Here is a 14,216-nt window from a genome sequence, read left to right on the forward strand (position 1 = left end):
GCACAGGCACATAGACCAGCACAAGAGAAATTTGGTTATTACCAGAACTAGCTCTTAATTTGATTTCACTGAAGACTTTGCTGCCTCCTCACTTGGAAAGACCAGCGAAAAACCACATGTGGCAATGCTACAGATCGTCAGCAGGGAGCCTGGGTCTCCAGCTGCTCTTACCTGCAGGGATCAGGTAGATCCTGATCCTGATCCTCTTCCACAGACACCCAGAGCTGGCTAAATGATGGAGGCCAGGAGGGTCAGAGCACACTTATGAAGTTGGGCCCAGGTGAGACAGGGCCATGGCTTGGCTTAAGGCTCAGAGCAGCTCCTTGTCCCCAGGACACTGAGTGTAGTAGCGGCTCGGCAAAAGCTGACTGGAGGAAATATTGGTGTCCAGGGGACAGATGCTGTTACCTTGGACAACAGAAAGAACTTTCCAAAGGAGTGAGCAGAAAGGGGATGGAAAGACAGGGAGGTCTTGTGAAAAGCTATCCAAAGTCCTGTGCCTATGGGCACAGGGTTGCAGCCCAGGAGCCTGCTGACAGTGGAGGGTGCATGCCACACCAAGCTGATTTGGTAAGAAAGGATCTTGATTCAGAGGCTCTTGGAAGGGGAATGTCTTAAAGACTTAACAGGAGAGATTGCAGGAGATGGTGGAAGAAAAGGATGGACACAATCGTGAGGGACAGCTTGGGAGCAGAAAAGGGACTGAAGACCCTGGAGAGACAGAGGCAAGTTCTCCGGCTTGGTGGAGGCTTGAGGATCAAGGCAAGGAGCTGTGTTTCCCAGGGTGGCATGCAAGAAAGAGCAGTGGCAGCCCCCAAGTGCTGCTGGAGAAGCAAGTGGAAAAGAAGGTGGACACATGGAAAGAGTCTTGGGAAGCTAGCGGCAGGGTGGAAGCCCCAGCATCAAAACCACAGCTGGAGACAGCAAACCCATCCAGGGACAGCAGAGACAGTGAAGTGAAACATCCTCCAAGATCCAGGCAGAGCATGGGCCAGGTGTTTGACCGACCTAAGGAGCTAGGAGTTCCCCAAGGAAGAGGGGGCTGCGCAGCCCCAAGGGTGACACGTTTCATAGCCTTTGTGGAAAATTCCAGCCCTACTTAATCTCCTGGGGCTCCTGTAAGATTGTGACACAGAGAAAGGGACCAAACAGGAAAGAATTAGAGGAAAAATGCCTCTCTTCTGGCAGCCACCATGGCTGTGCCAGGAGTTAGCAGCAGCAGCTGTGGAGCAGCCAGCCCTGCCTCCCCCTCCTCCGGCTGCCTCTATAAACACGCAGGGCTTACTCAGAAGATTAGAAAGAAACAGGGCAAAAGACAACAGAGTCTCTTTTGTAATGAGGAAGGATTATGGCATCAAGTGACCGGCTGCAGCTCCCAACTGGGTTTCAGGCTCCTTAGCACACCGTGTCTGTCAGGTTCAATCCCCCCCATGAGCCAAGAGGCGCGAGGAGGCGGGCCGTGGTGTGGGCCACAAAGGACCCAGCAAGGACACGTGCGGGACCAAACCTCCACAGCCTCCAGCACAGCTCAGGAGTCCATGACTGTAAGTATCTCATCCTCCCAAGAGCAGATAGATTCCTTCAAAGATCTCTCTTCCTTCCTGCCTATCTGAGACCTCCTCTCACTCCATCTGCCCACTCTGTCTGCTTGTTCTGTCTCTGCAATAGCTGGTCGTGTCTGTCTGCCATCTCACACGGTGGGTAACGCACCTGACGGAGGCTTGCTGTGGCGGGATCTTGGTCGCTGTCGACTCCTACAGTCTGATTAGTGTCAGTCAACCTGCAGGTGGACTAACCTCCATGGTTAGTCCGGACAGATCAGGCAGGCAGATGCAGGCAGCGGCAGGCAGTGGCTCCCTGGGGAGTGGGCTGTGCGGGCGCCGCACAGGGGGTGGCTCTTCCTCCGCATACTCACTCCGGTGTCCCAGTGCCGGTGTTGTGGTGAGTCACCTTCCGCCACGTACCTCAACTCCAAATGGTACTTTCAGTGTGCCAGCTGCTGAGTGGCACCCCAGGGCCACCCCAGGGCAGTCCCGCGCAGGCTGGCAGGCGGGCAGGGAAGTGCCTTAACCATTCAGGGCTGGAGGAAAAAGCACTGGGAAAAGCCCCATTATCCGTGCTGCAGCAGAACTGCATAGAGGTGAGTGACATCCATTATTTACATGGACAAGAGCTGAAGTTTTCCATGTTTGGTAAAAAAGTGAATCTGTGTTTGAATTACGCAACAAATAGTCTCCCTGAGCACTTTCGAGACCCAAAGCGTAGAGAAAGCAGCCAGCTTTCTGTAAGCAGCCCCCAACAAATTTGTGGGTGTTTACATACATTTCTCATTGTATAGCCCACGTGTGTGCAGTCCCTAGGGCAGTTAAAAAAAACCACTCTTCTAATCCTGTGCACCGGCCAGAAATACATATGGAAACGGCAGGAATGTACACGAGGCTCTAGCGAAAGGTGCAGCTGGGGAGCCCTTGGCAGGGCAGGTGCCAGCTCTGTTCCTCCGATATAACCCATGAGAGAGGACTCAGGGAGAGTTAGAACAGGGAAACCCAAAGGAAGAGCAGCACCAAAAAGCCAAAGCCAGGACCAAGATGCTATTTGGTTGAGGTAGCCCACAAACCAGACTTCGCTGTTTTTCTTCACAGCACCAGCTCCCTGGGAGCTGAGTTGTCCCCACACTGAGATGCTTAAATGAGGAGCATGGTCACAGTTACCTGCCTTCAGCTGCTACAGAGCAGGAAGGTCTGAATTGTCCCCTGACGTGCTTCTTTGTCTCCATCATTCAGGGAAGAGCCCAAGGCCCCATAACTATTAATGCCTCTGTTAGATAGCAACGTCTGTGTAACATCCTGGTAACATGTTTTGATACAGAAATACCAATAGTTTCATGTTGGATAACTATTTGTAAACCAAGAGATCACTCACCTGTCTGGCTGGCATAGCTTACACTGGTCTGGTTTGCTGGCTCTTTTTTTTTACAAATTCAGGTTTATATGAATGTGAGTCTGATTATTAATTGGTGATAAAGAATTATTTATCTAGGGTTAGATTAGAAGAAGTGCAATGGGGATGCTGCATAATTGGGAAGCATTTCATGAGCCCAAATGCCTTTTTTTATCCAGGATGATTTATTGTGCAACGTATGGTTGAAGGAGAGGGGAGGTGGAGCTGCTGGAATTTGTGCTCTGTGAGCCTGGCCAAACTCCATCCCTCAGTTCCCTAACAGGGAGGGCTGTTCTGCCTGCGAGACTAGGACCAGCATAGTCCAGATATGGCCCTCAGCCCAAATTTAAAGACAGCTATACTTGTTGGGCAAGTGCTACCCTAACTGTCAAATCTCCAGGGGTACCTTCATCTGGAGCAGTATCAAGAAATGTCTCCTTTCTGGCATTTTTGCTTTCCTTTAGGGTTTTTTTTTTCATCAGTATTCCAGGAAGACACTTCATGGAATTTACAGAAGCAACATATTTGAAGCAAACACTACCCAAAAAAAAAAGGGGGGGGGGGGGGAGGGGGACTAAGCAACTTTGGAGTTTGTGACCCTGAGAATTAATCTTAAAAAATTGTTTTGTGGGAGGGAGTGGCACGTGGGCTCCGACCTCTCCGACCAACCAGCCCCACTTGAATGCTGACAATCAACCACTAGAAACCAGGGGCTCCACCAGAAATTAAATTCTCTGTCATTGTATTCAGCTCATATGCAGCTCAAAGACAGGAAAAGATGACAAGCTCATCGAATTAATTGCCTATCATAAACTTCTTCCTGGTTCTCTATGTCAGTGGCTTCATCCTACCTGTCTTTTGGTCTCAGTGCATTGTTTCTTTCTCACTTCCTTCCTTCCATCTTGCTTGCTTGCTAGGGCACTTGTGGTGTCCCTGTCTCCTCCCTCTGCACAAGTTTGCTGGCAGCTTCAACATCTGCTCATTTTGTGTCTCCACTAGGATCTGTGATGACAGTGACATACACCAACCGTGTGGCTGACGCCCGCCTAGGCACCTTCTCACAGCTCCTGCTCCAATGGAAAGGAAGTATCTACAAACTTCTCTACTCCGAGTTCCTTATTTTCATCTTTCTCTACTTCACCATCAGTCTTGTCTACAGGTAAGCATCCTTATACCCCGACACTAACACAGCCCCTCACTTTCAGCCTGGAGCTGTCAGGACAGCTGAGCAACACAGGACTGGGACAGTGATCCATGTGAAGAAGCACTGGCCAGTCACTCACCAGCCTCTCTTCACAGGAGGAAAGGAACGGTCCTTCCTCACTGCTCCAATATGGCTTAGCGGCTGACAAATCTCCTTTTTCTGTCCTGAGAAGTAACACAGTTTCTCTTCCCTGGGATGAACGGTTGCATCTGATGATTACCTACAGAATAGTGTGTAGGTCAGTGGAGATCAAGGCTGAACTAGCACTGGAGACATCCCACCGCGAGAAGCTTTAGGAGAGTTTCCCTTGTTACACAACAGGCGATACCCTGGGTACGTTTCTGAGAGCAGACATCAGCTCTGGGACCACAGATCTTTGATTAGGCAACAGTGCTCTGTGCCTGGTCTGGTTTTGGTGAGGAAAGACGGGGAGCTCCCCAAGCTGGTTCAATCACAGATGCAGCACGGAGGTAGGAAAGCAGCTCTACGGAAGAGGCAGGAACTCAGATAAGAGCAGAGCTTGGACTGACATTTTGCAGGATATTAAGTGAACTGTGGTGCACATCCAAGCTCTGTGGCAAACCCTTGATACGACACAGCACTCTCTTGAGGGAGAAAAATAGGGGTGGTTGCTGACATCGCATTGCATCACTTACCACACACTCTCTGTCAGGGACCACTTCTGACACCTTTGGACTGGTCAGCAGGGTATTTTGGGGAGGTGGGCTGATGTCCCCAGCTCACGACGGCTGTTCACTCACACCATACCCAGACCCACAGCGTGGCCCTGTCTTGACCCATCCTTGGCTTCCCTTGCCAGACTCCTATCCCAGCAGGCCCGACAAGGCACAGACTCTTCTTTGAGACTGATGCCTCTGTTTCTCCCTTTTAGGCTGATCCTGAGTGAGAGCCAAAGGCTGATGTTTGAGAAGCTGGCGCTCTACTGCAACAGCTATGCTGAGCTAATCCCTGTGTCCTTTGTGCTGGGTAAGGAGCTCTGTCTGGGAACACACAGGGAGGGGAAAGGGAGAGCATTTCTTCTCCCTGGTTTGATATAGCTCTGAAGGCAGGCAAGATTCACTGAGCAGATCCCTCCTTCTGCCTTTGTGTCACTCCTCAAGCAGAATACGTCACTCCACGTTGCAGCTGTGAGGTAAGCCCCCAGCACACAGCTTGCACTGGCCAGATGTACTAGCATGTTCTGGGTTCTGCCAGGAGGGCAGGCACCAAATAAACTGTGAAACCCAGACTCTAGCATGGAGATCAGAATTGTCCTCCAGGCATGACTGCGCCCATACCCGTATGAGGAGTTCCAGCCTTCCTACGCATGAGCATTTACCTTTCCAACTCCTTTAGGATGGCTAATTTGCTCAGCTCACCTCTAGGTTTCTACGTGGCTCTGGTGGTGTCCCGCTGGTGGGCTCAGTACGAGAGCATCCCATGGCCTGACCGGATCATGAACTTGGTCTCCTGCAACGTGGATGGGGAGGACGAGTATGGGCGGCTCCTGCGTCGCACCCTCATGCGCTACAGCAACCTGTGCAGCGTGCTGATCTTGCGCTCGGTCAGCACTGCTGTCTACAAGCGCTTCCCCAGCATGGAGCATGTCGTGAGGGCAGGTCAGTACTGGTACTGCCTTCTGCACAGCTCTGGCACCAAGCAGAGAGCAGCATCTTGCTGCTGTTTTTGGGGCAAAGAGCACTGGAAATGGCCACATGACTTCCAGACTGGAGATGAGATAGTGCTGCCATGTGCTCAGCTGACATCTGCAGCGGGTGCTAAGCATCTGCTCATGCCCTAGCTCTGCTCTTCTGAAATAATCAACCCTTTATGTTTTCCTATCACACAGCATGCTTGGTCCTGCTAGTGGCTGGAAGGCTTGTTTGAAAGATGAAGGGTCTCTGCCCAAATTTTTAATGTTAGGAGAGTGTTGACATCTGGTTTGTGAATGCAGATATGCTGCAGGTCACAGGGCAGCCCTGGCTGATCAGATCAGGGTAACTGTGGTGCAGCGACTTCGCTGGGAGCTGCTCGCCCTGCACTGAAAGTGTGCATGGGAAGAGAAGAGCTCTCTGTAGTAAATGACCCTGTGCACGTATCTACGGCAGAGCACAAGCAGACCCCTGCCAAGTGGTATGTTTGTCCTCCCTCAGGGCACCAGTTTTCCACTGGGCAGGTGGGAATTGGAGCCTCAGACCTCCGACCTTAACCGCTGGGCTCCCTGAATCCTCTCTGAAGATGCTCCTCAAGGTACACCATTTCCCAGTCTGCCCAAAGGAGATGACTGCACCTGCCCTAGTCAACTGGGTTCCCTTTGCAATCCAGAGAAAGAAACAGGCACTTCTAGGACACAAGTTATCCTGTTCTCAACAAACGTCTAAGTACTCCAGGCAACTGCACCCTCAGCAGTAATTTATCTCCCTGCTGGCTGCGATCTGCTCAGATATGCTGCAGATGTCCAAAGTGAAATGAGATAAAGCCTGCCTCTCACACTTCTGTAACTCAATGTTTTAACGAGAAGACTTGCCCTCCTTCTATGTGTCTTTCAAAGGCTGAGTGCCTGAGTCTTTCCTGTGATTTTTAAGGAGAGCTAAGGTGACCACCTGAGATTTAGATGGTTTCATTTCAGACCAGCTCAATTTCTTTCTGCGCTCTATGGCCATCCCTCTCCCACCTACTCTTTTCCACCTAGGCCTCATGACACCAGAAGAGCACAAGAAGTTTGAAAGCTTGAATTCCCCCCACAACAAGTTTTGGATCCCATGTGTGTGGTTCTCCAATCTGGCTGTGAAGGCAAGGAATGAGGGGAGGATCCGGGACAGCGTGCTGCTCCAAGGCATCCTGAATGTGAGTGACAGAGGCAATAGGCAACTGTTTGAGATCCTTGTCCAGTCCTCTGCGTGGAACTACAGGGGTTTCCAGAGGTCAGGCACAGAATAGGAATGGTGACGTAGGACAGTGAGCCAAGCCTGTCTCTGGGGATATTACATTCACTTTGATGGGAAATACCCCTGCTGCCACTCTCCAGCTTGTGACAGAACAGAGCTTTTCATGTCCTGCTGATGTGGTAGCAATGTCACATGTATTAGAGGCGAGGGGAAAGTGACATTTTTCTCAAATTTGGGATTGGGAGGAACCATGGAACTCACATCTAGGTGTGGTAACGGGAGACCCCTGTGTAGCAGGTCCTTGATCAGCCTTCCTCTAGCCTTCATGCACTCAAGAGCAGCCAACAACAGTGGCCAGCGGAGGTCCCTAGGATACTTATCAAGAGCCGCAAGGGAGCACAAGGAAGCATGTTTCTGGAAGAGACCAGGAGAGGCCAAAAGCCTCCCCAACAACCAAGGTCCCTGTAGAAAACTTCACTGTTGAAAACTCTTAGACAGCCCAGGGAATCAGGCCATGCTCCACAGGCAAGACCTGGCAACGATCCCTGCGCAGCTGCAGAGAAAAAAGGTCCAGAGCAGCTCATCCTTCCTGGTGTTCATGTGCAGAGAAAGTCACATTGTTTCTGTTGCCTGGAGTGAGACTCATCTGCCCAGAGAGACAGATTCTCCCTCTGGGCTATTTATCTAGACTCACTATATAGGCAGGAGACAGAAATGGATGCTCCTGAGACATTCTTTACCTAACCTGTTGGCTGCTCATTTCTGCGAGGAGAAAAACTCTGCTATGAAGTGAGCTAGGAAGGGATTGTGGGCTCAGATGGAGACACCCAGGCAGCAAGGAGTTCCTCCAGGGCAAGCGTGAGACCCTGCTGGTGGTCTGCTGGGGTGAGGCTGGGCACCAAGGGAGCAGGAGTCCTGGCTGAGCCCTGTCTTCCAGAGGAGATGAGAGCAGGAATGGACCGGAGCAATGAAGGGCAACAGGGCCAGAGAGGCTCGGTGTCCCCAGAAAGGAGATGCAAAATTATGCTGACAAGCCATTCCTTTTCCCCACTGCAGGAGCTCAACACCTTGCGCAGCCAGTGCGGGCGACTCTATGGGTATGACTGGATCAGCATCCCCCTGGTCTACACTCAGGTGAGAAGGGATCCCCCACACCTACTGCTCCGCTGCCTGCCAGCGCAAGCTGCCCCACGCTACAAGGGGCACCCCTATTTACACCCACACATTGATCACGCTGACGCGAGATACGTTGGGAACCCTCATCCCCACCTATACACGTCGGCTCTCTCACATACGTAGCTCAGCAGCGCAGGCCCAGCCCAGCCTTATTTCCATAACTCAGGCACAGCCACCTCTACGGAAGGTAGACACAGATAACTAACCGTGGTGTGGGCCACAGGGGTACACGAAAAACACAGATAGACATGGACCCACTCCCTGTGCTGCCTTGCATGGATCATATCCCTGAAGCAGATCTCAGCAGAGCTGACATCTGTTTTCCAGCAGAGCTGCTCCAGCAGGCAGGGCAGCCCTGATGGAGCTGCGCCATGTGTGTGAAAAAGCACTGTGTGCGTGTACTCAGCTATTCTCTTGCTGCAAACCCAGACAGATGCTTCGGCACCAACTTCCTCCTTTGTCTCATACAATCCAGCTGCTCAGATAACAGTAACGCACGCCGCCGTGAAACGGGAACTGCCTCTGTTCATGCAGTGCTGAAGGTTAATGGGGAACATTTTGGGAGACTATATTCCCACAGAGACCAGCGCCCTGCACAGTCGGAGCAAAAGCAATATCACAGCATGTCTTTGCCCACCCTGCAGTACACCATCCATTTTTTTATAGGTGCCCATCCACAATGCTAAGTCTGTCATTCCAGGCACTCTGTATCCTGCCCATCGTGAAACAGCCCGGCGCTGTTCACTGGAAGGAACTGCATGGTTAGCTCAAAAGTCTTGTGATGCTGGGTGTTTGTTTTTGAACCCCTTGCTTGTTGCATCAAAAGACCACACAAAAGTCTCAGCTGCTTTTAATTTTGGGAAGGGGAAGTTTCCTGTCCCATGATTACAGAGAAAAGCACAAAGCTCACTGTAGCCAGAAATCTGAGCAAGGAAGCAGACCAATATAAAAAAGGCCCAGCATGAGGACCAGGAAGGAAGGAGCTAGCAGCACTGCCATGGTTCCCCTCCCTGACTTGGAAGCGGCCTGCCAGTGTGGACTGAGCCACGAGGGGCTCGAGACAGCTTTCAGGAGAGGCAAGGGCAGGAATGAAAAGAGCCCACAGCACCCCTTACTTCAGCAGCAGAACAACCATGCAGCCATGTGTCAGTTGTTTAAGCTCTTTCCATCCAGGATGCCACATGCTTTCTTCCACCCCTATCTTTCTGTGACACCTACACACATGTCATTCCAGGGACAGCATGGAATGAAATACAGGGTACGTAACAGCTAATGGGCAAAGGGCACATTTAAAGCTTTCTGCAGTGGACATGCATCTACCTGCAAAAAGCAGGAACTGAATCCAAGGCTTGCAAAAGGCTACAGAGCCAGCAGCTCTGCAGCAGCTCACCACTCTTTGGAGTTGTGTGGGATGGAACTGAAGAGAGATGCTGGGAAAGCAAGCTGGGAACTCAAGCTCCTCTGGTGTGTTCCCTGGCATCTTTCCCAGGTGGTGACCGTGGCTGTTTACAGCTTCTTCCTGGCCTGTCTGATCGGGCGGCAGTTCCTGGATCCAGAAAAAGCATATCCTGGCCATGAACTAGATCTCTTCGTACCTGTCTTTACGTTTTTGCAGTTCTTCTTCTATGCTGGCTGGTTAAAGGTAAGTCCAAGAAAATATGTCTGGAGCTGGAATCTGACCCAGCCAAGGGTTTTTTCCCAGTCTGTGCTCACCAGGGACCCAACCATCTTCTTTGCTCGATGGGCAACACGCCAGGTGTTGGTAGACAAATGGGAAGCCAACAGGGGCTGAGGGTATTGCCAAAACCACCTTAGTTTCCAAAGATCAGCTCCACCTTTCCTACGCTTTGGTCCTGACTAGTTTGGGGAAATAGAGAGGCAGTAGGCTACACTACCTGCAGTGATAATCTGCAGCTGCAGGAGGGCTGTGTGAGCCAGGGGCTCACAGTTATCTGTGTGTACCAGTGTTGCCCAGCCACTGGCAAGCCTCCATTTTTATCCCACTCCTTTCTGGGAGGACAGCATTGCTCCAAATTCAAGGGATGTCACGCTTGACCCTGCCTCACAGGCCTTCTCCCTGCAGGGAAAGGGGCAGGTATGACCATGATGACCTTTGCTATATGCTCTCCACATGCAGGTGGCCGAGCAACTCATCAATCCTTTTGGGGAGGACGATGACGACTTTGAAACCAACTGGCTCATCGACAGGAACCTACAGGTAAAGTGGAGGCAGGATCCTCCAGATAAGCCTGACCTGCAGAAGAAAACTGAGGCAGGATTCCTCTGGAGGGCTTAGCAAGCCCTGTCAGTGCAGTGATGAAGTTATCCTGCGACACCTCTGCCACCCCCTGCCTGTGCCTGCAACGGGGCAGAGAAGCAGTCCCTGTTACCCTTGCGCCTTCCTGCGGTGTCGGTGGCTGCATGTTAAGAGGCAGCCCAGGATCTCCAGAGACAGATGGCTAGGAGAGCCGGAGGAGAGCACAAGGCTTCCCAACAAATCTGAAGGTGGCCAGCTCAAGCATTCCCCCTCAGCAGCCAAGGAGAGATCCCAGGCTCCAGGAAGAGTGTGGGGCAAGACCTGTGCCAGGAAGAATCCCCCACTCCAGGGAAGACAGGGCTTTTGGCGTATCTTTGTACACAGAGACTGACGGCAGCTTTAGTCCATGCTCTGGCACATGTGATGGATCCAGACCGTTCATTTCACACCCTCGCTACCTTTGAATGACAGATCATTCCTGCCTCTCCCTAGTTTTTTCACCCGGTGTACCTAAAACTGCCTCGTCTGCTTTCTTCCATGAGATAACTCTCCACCTTCAGCCCTTTCTAAAACTGAGCCCTTCTGTCCTAGCGAGCATATTGCTTTGCTGTCTCCTTCAGCACCACTTTCCTTCCAATTAATCTAATCTCTCTGTGTGAGAAACAACCCAAGTGACAGGAAACCATACAGCAAACGCAGCCACTTGCCACTCTTCCACGCTACATTGCTTCCTCACGCCCTGCATTTCTTTGTCCACCAATAATAGGCACACGCAATGCTCCTCAGCCCATATGGCATTTCTGCTGTCCCCTGCAGGTCTCCCTTATGGCGGTGGATGAGATGCATCAGGATTTACCCATTCTGGAGAAGGATCTATACTGGAACGAGCCTGATCCCCAGCCACCCTACACCGCAGCCACTGCTGAGTACAAGCGCCCATCGTTCCTTGGCTCAACTTTTGATATCAGGTGAGTGCAACCACAGGGTGTCGGAACAGTCCACATTCCCACCTTGGATCGGGTGTTGTACAGGGTATTATACTTGAGGAAGAGCAAGCAGTAGTATCTTTCTCCATAGTCTGTGATATCTTGCTCTACAATACTTCTAGGCTCATCCAAAGACAATAACCAACATCCTCCGCAGGAAAGGATGCCTCTGGCTCCTTCCCCTGCTCCCCTCTATTATAAGCATCCCTATAGTGGAGGTCATAACACGTATCTAATGGCAATACAGAAAGAGAGGCTTGCCACTGGCAGCCTCCCCAGAAACCACCTTCTTTTGTGACCCTGTAACAGCCCATTCTGCCTTTCCCCAGCATGCAGAAAGAAGAGATGGAGTTCCAGCCCCTGGAGCAAATTAAAGAGAACGAGGAGGCAAACCACTCCACACCATTACTGGGACACCTGGGCCGCCTCCTCAGCGTCCAGTCACCAAGCTTCTCCAGGTCCTCTTCCCGAATGAACCTGCTCCGCAGGCGAGGAGACCCTGCATCCCCCTTCCCCCATTATACATACCAAGACACGGGCAAGTGTGGAAGCCCTTGCAGCATCAATCAGCCAAGGGGAGACTCCATCTCACAGGAGCAGTGGGACAGTGAAGATGGAAAACTAAGGGAGTTTGATGCCTTCACGTCAACTCCATTTTATGAGAGACCTGGTTTCTACAGTGCTCCACAGACACCAATCAGCTCTATCCCCATGATTTTCCCTTCTAGACGCCAAGGCCGCAAGAAGCCTCCCGCACTCTCCAGTATCACTGCATGCTCGACTTTTCTTAGGGATGACACTGTCAACTCCTCACCTTCCAGAGTCAGTGATATGTATAAGAGCCAGAGCTCCCTTGGCTCAGGTGCAAAGGAAACATTTATTTGGCCAACAGATCGGAGCAGAGGTCCTGACTCGCTGGTTCTAACAGTAGAAGAGAAGGGCAACTCTATCAGTAAAAGCAGAGGAGATGCTACCACAGGAAGCCCAGGAGCTCAGTCCACAGCATCAGAGAGCCCTAAATTCCCCTTCTTAGCAGAGTCCCCAGACCACGAGAAGCAAGGTAGCTTTAAGAGTCTGAAGAGCTTGAAAGGTTCCCACCCACCCTGGCTAACCTTGGAGAACACAGCATCCACCACTCCCAATTCTGAACATTCAGGTGCCTTTCACACCCCCAGTAACAAAACCCCTGCGGGCAGTGCCTCCCTCTGCTTCTCCTTCACTCCTGTAACATCTCCAGTGCTGGAGAGATCCTCCCTGGGAAACACGGGCCCTGATGCTCGCAGCCTAAGTTTAGAAGATACAGCCAGCACTCCTGACCAGCATTCAGCAGAGGTTTCCAGGACCACGAGAGATACTGGAAATGGAAACACTAATACTCCCCCTACAAAAGAGCCAAGACGAGCAGAGAGTCCATCCCCCAATGACTCTGGCATCTCTCTAGCCGAAGGTGACTACGTTGGGCTGATGGAGGTGATCATGGAGACCAGTGAAAGTACATGTGAAGAGCAGATAGGTCAGTACAGCTAGGGGAGACCGAGAGGCACACAGTTCTGTTGAGATGCCTGCTGTATTAGTGATATTGCAGTATCTTTACACACTGGCACTCATCCAAACAGAAGGGCAGCGCAGCCAAACCACCTACTGCTGGAAGATGCAGCTAATGCCCAGCCTAGGCTAAAGCCAGCACTAATGACACACTGCTACTGGCCTCAGGTACAGTAGCAGGCACAACTTCAGTGTTGCAACAATAAAAAAAAAAAAACAAAAAACAAAAAACCAGAAAATCCTCTACATTGGTAGCCAAAGGATAAGTAAAACTGAGTGTTAGGTATTGCAGGTACCCAACAGCAGAGCAATAGCTCAGCAGGTACCAGCCTGAAGAACCTGGAGTGCAGGTACCTAGCCCAAACTAGAAGAGGAATACAGTTAATAAGCATACCTCCCCCCTCCTCATCACAGCAAGAATTGGAACTCGAGTTTTCTGTTAACATTTATCACAATACCCATTGCAAGTCTCAGGCAGGACTTGTGCTTCTGACAAGGTCCCCCAGGGAAATGAAGGGACTGAAGCAAGTCACATCATTTGTGATGCAGACCCGTGGTGCTTCACAAAGTCATGGCCAGCTGGTGTTTTCCAGTAATGGACAAGTAACAGAATAAGACAGGGCAAGTCTCTACTGGAGGAGGTGGCTGCAGTCAATGCTATTTGCCCAGCACATTGCTTTAAGTTCCACATCACGTGGGCCACTGACAGGACAGTGCTCAGAACTCATCTGGATGGTAGCAGACTCCATACAGCAATGAGTTTTTACTGTCTTCTCTAAGAAAATAAAAGCAAGGCTGAAGTCCAGGACCATCTGCTTCATTTCCTCATTTTAGTTTCCACCCAATGATAGGAATTTAGGGAAACCACAGTAGTTCTCCTGTTCTAAGGAAACAGCTGCAAATCTCTCACATCACAGGGGGCATGTGACAAGTTTACTCCCACATCCTTTCCAACGCTTTCACAACAGCTGCCTACCCTCTCTGCCTTCCAAGGTCAGCTGCCAGACCCAGGCAGGTGTCACCACAACCTGCTACAACTCCCAAAACATCGCCATTGAGGCCATTCCTACAGTGCTGCTGTTTCAGTCTAGCCTGATCACAGCACACAGCTCTGAGGTCTTGATTCACACTATGTTTTCTCTCTACACAAGTGCAGTACCATTTGTTAAGAGAGGTGTGATGCCTAGCGAGGCACTAAGCACACCCCCACCTTCAGTTGC

At 51.1% G+C, this 14,216-nt stretch overlaps 1 protein-coding gene across 1 annotated transcript; it reads left to right on the plus strand.

The window, feature by feature from the left end:
• The first annotated feature begins 1,295 nt into the window (after window positions 1–1,295).
• BEST1 (bestrophin 1) lies at window positions 1,296–13,945 on the plus strand. Its single transcript, XM_075095042.1, has 10 exons — window positions 1,296–1,544; window positions 3,940–4,099; window positions 5,037–5,131; window positions 5,530–5,763; window positions 6,837–6,991; window positions 8,089–8,166; window positions 9,698–9,850; window positions 10,346–10,426; window positions 11,282–11,433; window positions 11,781–13,945. Exons 2-10 carry the CDS (start codon window positions 3,948–3,950, stop codon window positions 12,976–12,978), a joined length of 2,298 nt encoding a protein of 765 aa, XP_074951143.1. The 5' UTR covers window positions 1,296–1,544; window positions 3,940–3,947; the 3' UTR covers window positions 12,979–13,945.
• The last annotated feature ends 271 nt before the right edge of the window (window positions 13,946–14,216 follow it).

Source organism: Phalacrocorax aristotelis, chromosome 5 (genome assembly GCF_949628215.1).
Source record: "Phalacrocorax aristotelis chromosome 5, bGulAri2.1, whole genome shotgun sequence".
Lineage (NCBI taxonomy): Eukaryota > Metazoa > Chordata > Aves > Suliformes > Phalacrocoracidae > Phalacrocorax > Phalacrocorax aristotelis.

Bases quoted from the DNA above. Each gene is read 5' to 3' on its own strand.
- BEST1 (XM_075095042.1), top strand. From the start codon at position 3,948: ATGACAGTGACATACACCAACCGTGTGGCTGACGCCCGCCTAGGCACC. The intron at 6,992-8,088 runs GTGAGTGACAGA...TCCCCACTGCAG, and splicing joins TGCTCCAAGGCATCCTGAAT to GAGCTCAACACCTTGCGCAG. The intron at 9,851-10,345 runs GTAAGTCCAAGA...CTCCACATGCAG, and splicing joins TCTATGCTGGCTGGTTAAAG to GTGGCCGAGCAACTCATCAA.